The sequence below is a fragment of the Cuculus canorus genome, chromosome 2 (assembly GCF_017976375.1).
Source record: "Cuculus canorus isolate bCucCan1 chromosome 2, bCucCan1.pri, whole genome shotgun sequence".
NCBI classification, from domain to species: Eukaryota; Metazoa; Chordata; class Aves; order Cuculiformes; family Cuculidae; genus Cuculus; species Cuculus canorus.
The window spans coordinates 62,157,425-62,163,424 of record NC_071402.1 but is presented as its reverse complement, the minus strand read 5'-3'; the positions used below and the strand labels follow the sequence as shown (position 1 = coordinate 62,163,424).

Below are 6,000 nucleotides of genomic sequence, written 5' to 3'. Positions count from 1 at the left end.
GACAAAGACACAACCTTAATTCCTGGAAAACAATAAAATTTAAAAAATAATAATAAAAAGAGATGAAAAGGCAGCAGGATCTTACAGCCCCAGAATGAAACACCTTTTCTAAGCAGCTCTATCAGAAAATACATTTTTAAACAGTTGCTTCAGGAAGGAACTATTGTTTTACCTCACCCCAACTTTCTTACAGTTGATAATTTTAAGATATTAAACATGATAGGAAACCCAGTTATCTCTAGAGTCAGCATGGCTTATACCCTAAACACTTACACAATTATATTAAGCATGCATGAGGCACACTTCAGAAATTAGATTCTTTTATCTTTATCTATCTAGCGAGCTGGAGAAAGGAAAAGAGGAAAGAGAAAATGCACAAACATAACAGATAGCATTCGTTTGCTTCTGCTGAATGCCAGTTCTGTTTATTGCTTAATATTAAAAATCATGATGCTTCATTTTAATGCTAACATTTTATTTGAAAGACAAAAAAAAAGATCCCCAAACCTTACCAGTTTATATTTTACATTTTTTTAAAGAAACAAAAGCAGTTGTATCATGAAACAAATCTTTTCAACATGAACTTGCATTGAACAATTGCAGTATATCCACAAGTAAATAATTGACATTCTGGACTAAGCAAGAAACACAAGGTCACCTTTTTTTTTCCTACTTGTTAATGTCAATGTCAGAGTTTTCTTTAAAAAAACCCATAACATTTCTGAAGTTGCTCACAAAATGAACTGCAAAATGATATTTATATGAAGCACTACTTGTAAGAAAACTAAAACACTGACAGTGACAGCATTTTTTTCAAAAAATGCACATTGCTTATGTAGGACTCATGTAAAATTAAGTGGAAGTTCTAGGCATGAAGTTCTTCTTCCTGAATATGCATCATCAAGGATTTTCTGAAGTGTAGCTTTTTTTGAGCTCTTCTTCAGAGAAAGTCCTATGTGATACCACGAAAGAGTAAACTACTATGAAAAAATTGATTTTAGATGCAAAAAATACTTATTTTGATGACATATTTCTAGCCAGGGATGTTTTAAAGTAAAGTTCTAGAAAGTAAAATGTCACCTGTTCTTCTTTAAAATAAAGAAGGGCACTAATTACAGTAGGTGAGCTTACCTGTACACTTTGTTATTGTGGGGCTTGTATTTTTTGCTTATTTATCTGTTCACAATATGTACACGTAAGTGGAATTATTTTACTCCAGTGATTATGTTAGACAAAAATGACAGAAGGCAGGGAAATACCCTGAGATAAAACAACATTAAAAAAACCCAACCCAACAAAGAAAGCAGTGAACAGAACAATACCTGTTTTTTTTGGTGGGGGAGAGTAAGGTATTCTCTTTTGTACCCTAATATGCTTGCTTAATAATAATCCCATATAATAATTCTTAGAGCTATTGTTAACAGGATACTACCCTTTTCAGTGAATTCCTCCAAGTAGCTGAACCTCACCTCCTGCAGCATGTGTATTTGTTACCTGGTGAAGAGGACGCTGTATTGAGAAGGTTTTACAGAAAATGTACCAGGAATACAGTGCCTCCATGGATCTGGTAATTTCCAGCTTTGCCTTGTATCAAGCCTAGGAGATGAAGCTCTTCATGCTTCTTGTACTTCATTATCATCTCTCTGGCCCTGAATTACTTGTGAACCACCCTCTGTATAAATGACCATGCTTGTTAACTGTTCTGCTCTATCAGAGGACATAGCTTCGTTTTTCATAGCAGTACCTGCCTGCAGAATCTCTGGAGACCTGGCTGTCTCTATCACAGCGTGCGAATACACACCAGGCTCGTCCTGCATGTCTGTTGGCAGTTCTGTGACGATGTAATGGGTTGCACCTTCAGAGAAGTCGCCATCAGAACCCTGAACCATGGCTTGAGCTATTTCTTCTGTGACAATAATCTGCGATATTTCCCCATCTGACTCAACTAAATCCATGTGTTCACTTTGGACGCTGAGCGCGTGGCTACCAGCTTCCTGCATAATTATCTGAGAGCCTTCTCTAGCTACCATATGCACAGTCCCTTCCTCATTTACAATGACCTGAGTGACACCTTCTTTCATCAGCTGGTCGGCTGCAGCCGTATCACACACTGCAAACTGTAATACTCCTTGGACCATTTTCTTGAAGGCAGCCTGTGCTCTCTCCTGAGATGCAATTATAGCCGATGGGTGCACGACCCGTGTCACTGCTTCCATAGGTTTGGTACCTTCCTGAGTCTCTTGAACTTCATGGAACATTTGTATTTGTTGTCCCTCTGCATCACTGGGAATGCTGGGTGTCTCTGGGTTTGGCATTTGCAATAAATCTTTGTGACTAGACTTGCATCTGTCAAGGAGTCCCGATTTGGTTTCTACTTCACCCAGCTCTGTTACAGCACAAAGCAGGGCATCTAATGCCGAGGAGGAGTCAGGAGGATGGACTGTAGCTTCAGAAGCATCTAAAACTTCTTGTTGCATTATTTGCTGCAGTACAGTGCTACTGGACTCATGAACTGCATCTATTTGAATGGCCTCTTCCATATCAGTTCCTGTTCCTTCAACCACTACCACCTGTGTTGCACCGTCTGCTAACTGCTCGGTAAGTATCTGCCCTGGAACCATGCTACTCATATGTGAGCCATTTTGATTTGTAGCTATGACTTGCCCATCTTCTGTAATATGGACCACCCTGGCCATCTGACCAGCCATTGCTAGAGTCTGCAGGGTAGCTGCAGCTGTTTCTTCCACAGATGCATCAATAGTAAAGTCGCCATCGTATCCTTGAATAATGATAACTTGCTGAACCTCTTCAGGTGACTGTGGCTGTCTTCTACTGCCCCGAAAGACCTTTTCTTTAACTGGAGAAACCTCTCCCAGTGCTGCTGCAGTAAAAGGACTTGTAGTTTCCACAAATGTTGCTCCTTGCCCCTTCAGTCGGCACTCATAGGACTTGGATACAATGCCTACAAGATAAAAATATGCTGTTAACACGGTGTCATGGCAAATATCAGTTCATTACTTTACCAAATTGTAGGTTAAATGGAAAAAAAAAAATCCTTGACAATTTTTAGATTTCACTGGCAGAAAACACAGATAAAATGAGCAAGCGAACAAAAACAATTTGCATGTTTTCCAAATAACATATTTACAGGTTGAAATAATTGCTGAGTTTAACAATCCTGCAGCCTATTAACAATTTAAATTTGCTTTTTTTAAAACAGGCTGTATAAAGAAGCCTAGAAAAATCTACAGTATACAGTTAAAAGCCAATAACACATCTTTTATAAAAGATCCTATTGGTGATATTTCAGTACTTCAGTAATGAATTTTAGGATTGTATATTACATTAAACATATCTGGGTGTGAAAAACCATGGATGATCTTCTTAATACTCTGATTCTGTTGGCGAGGTAATTGCCATACTGTCATTTTGATGCTGTTGTCTTCCTCTTCATTTCCCCCTAGCGTCTTCTCCAGCACACCTGACTGACTCAATCACTAGCCTAGTTACCTGAAGAAAACACTCGGTAGTTTTCTTAACCGAAGTAGGGTATTGTATAAAATATCACCCAGAGAAACCTCAATTACACTTCTTAATTATTTGTACACAAAATCAATTAACAGATTAAAATACACATTCCAACTGCTCGCTTTGCCACTCAGTCTTTTTTGGGGTCATTGAAGGTTTCCTTCTCAGTTCTCATCACCAACAACAAAGCTTCAGCACAGTAAATGGTGCCCACAACCAATTCAAAGTCAAGCCCACCATCCTCAAAGCATGGTTTCTGGGTTGCCTTCAGCACTTTTGGGAAGACACAACTGAGAAGACCCCATGACCATCTTTGCGGATGTCCATCACAGAACAGCTCTAGCACTCGTCGTCTCCCCACGGCAGTGCCATCCTGAAGACTCCTGCAGCTCCTGCAGGTGCTGGGAAGAGAGCTTTGGGTCACAACCAGTGCACACAGAGAGAAGAGTAGGTCCTGGACACTGAGAATGAGGTGAGGGTCTAATGCCAGATGGGTCTTGGGAAGGCTGATGAAGCCCATGCTGCTGAGACTACCCACACTCACGGTCTAGTTTAAATTCACCGATGCAAACTGAAATCACATCTCTCGAATAAAAGGTACGGCATCTTATCACAGACACACACAGAAATGCCATTGATTGTTTGGAGTAAAACAAAAAGAAAAATAATTTACTCTTACAGTCAAATTTCAGATTAGCACTGTACTTTCCAAGACACTTCTAGTGAACAACACGCTCCGCCAAACTCAAGAGGCCAAGAAAATTATACTAAAGCTGGTCTGAGGGGGCTCTTTCACACAAACCACAGAGCTGTCAGGCCCTGATCCTACAGACAACAAAAGTGGGCTTTAAAAAACAGAGACTCATTTGCTTAAAGCTATATTCACACTTAGGAGCTGTGTTACTCGGAGACTGAATACTTGGCATCTTGCAGCCTCTAGCAACTTGATACACTAAGGTGCATATCAAACTAATATTCCAAGATAACACTAATACTTAAAAACTGAGCTCTTGCTGGCCTGTATGCATCTATCCATCTGTCTGCCCATCCATCCATCCATCCATCCATCCATCCATCCATTTATGTATCTATTTCTTTTTCCGTTGCAAAGCTTCTAGAGAAGAACTGTACTGCAAAGAAAGCACAAGAAGTAATTTTGTTAAGCTGAAAGGCTGCAAATCACCTCCACAAGTCTAAACTGATGCTATACAACTTTCTCCATCTTAGTTTGCAAGGCAGGTTATCTTTGGAAAAGAAAATTAACAATTTAAACCTTAAGAGTGTTTCCAAGTGACGCTGCGTGATAAATCTGGCACTTGCAATTGAAGTACATTTTGTCAGGCATAAGCTAGAAGGAAGCTTACTGTGGTATAACTGGTTCTTATCCCCAATTTTCCCCGTGCTCTCTGTAGGCACTGACAGTCACAAGACCCCCCAAAGAGCAGAAAAATAAGAAGGGAAATCAACATAAAATGACAATTATCTTAGCTCCTCCACACTTTATAATAGAGAAGAAGTAATTAATTCTCTCAGGAATCTTGCTTTGTTGACATGATAAAAGAGGAGCCTGGCAGTGATGTGGCACAAAATCAAAATAACTCTACAAATCATGCATTTTTCCACTGGATTTCAAAATCAAAATAACTCTACGATCATAATTTTCACACGCGCACAGCAAAATCATGACATCTTTCCCCTAAGATCATGATAATTTATGTACAGGGACACAGCATCACTGTATTGAGGAGAAGCTCCGGTCTGGGGAAAGAAAAGAAAAAGAAAATGCATCCTGTTTTCATCTCCTCAAAGAAATGCTGTACTGTGAATCCACGCAACTCCAGTCTTTACTGTGCAATTGAATGGGAAGTCTCCTGGGTGAAAAGCTATCTGGTGAATTCCTTGCAGCACTGATAATTATGCCATTCTGACTGCTTACTTAATCTATTTGAATCCAGAGGTGAGTTAAGCCACTTCCTGACCATTAAAGTAAACTACATGGGTAAATACTGCTGTCACTAAGGGGTGTGATGAAGCTTAACTACACCAACATCTTAACCTCAGCTCAGTGCAACCCCAGCTATTCCATCACAGTTCATAAATGCGATTGCAGGTCCATCTTTTGATTCAGCAATTTAATAACTTCGAGTGCTGTCAGTACTGCTTTGAAAAATGGCTCCTATAAAATGTAACAGCCTCAATCAGATTGTAAAAGATTCACCCACTGAAGATTCTTCCATTTCAACTATAATGAATTAATGTTGAGCTGTGTAGAAGTTCAAGTGTCATTTAAACTAATGTGGATCTACTGTAACTTTAAATTTTAACTGGACTATGACCAAGAATTTATTGGGAACATCAACTTCAATTTTAGTGATTTTTCATGGTAAATATGAATAGCAGATTTTACTGGTTTTCTTTTGTTTTAACAGTAAAAAGCCAAGTAGGGAAGATATTTAGAAAACAACATATTTT

At 39.1% G+C, this 6,000-nt stretch overlaps 1 protein-coding gene across 1 annotated transcript in view; it reads right to left on the bottom strand.

Annotated features, from left to right (window-relative positions):
- Positions 1-400: 400 nt before the first annotated feature.
- Positions 401-6,000, bottom strand: part of ZNF407 (zinc finger protein 407) — a 344,964-nt gene continuing 339,364 nt past the window's right edge. Inside the window, exon 9 of the mRNA XM_054059750.1 lies at positions 401-2,962. Coding sequence (XP_053915725.1) covers positions 1,614-2,962 — 1,349 coding nt within the window. The 3' untranslated portion in view covers positions 401-1,613. The remainder of the gene's footprint in view (positions 2,963-6,000) is intronic.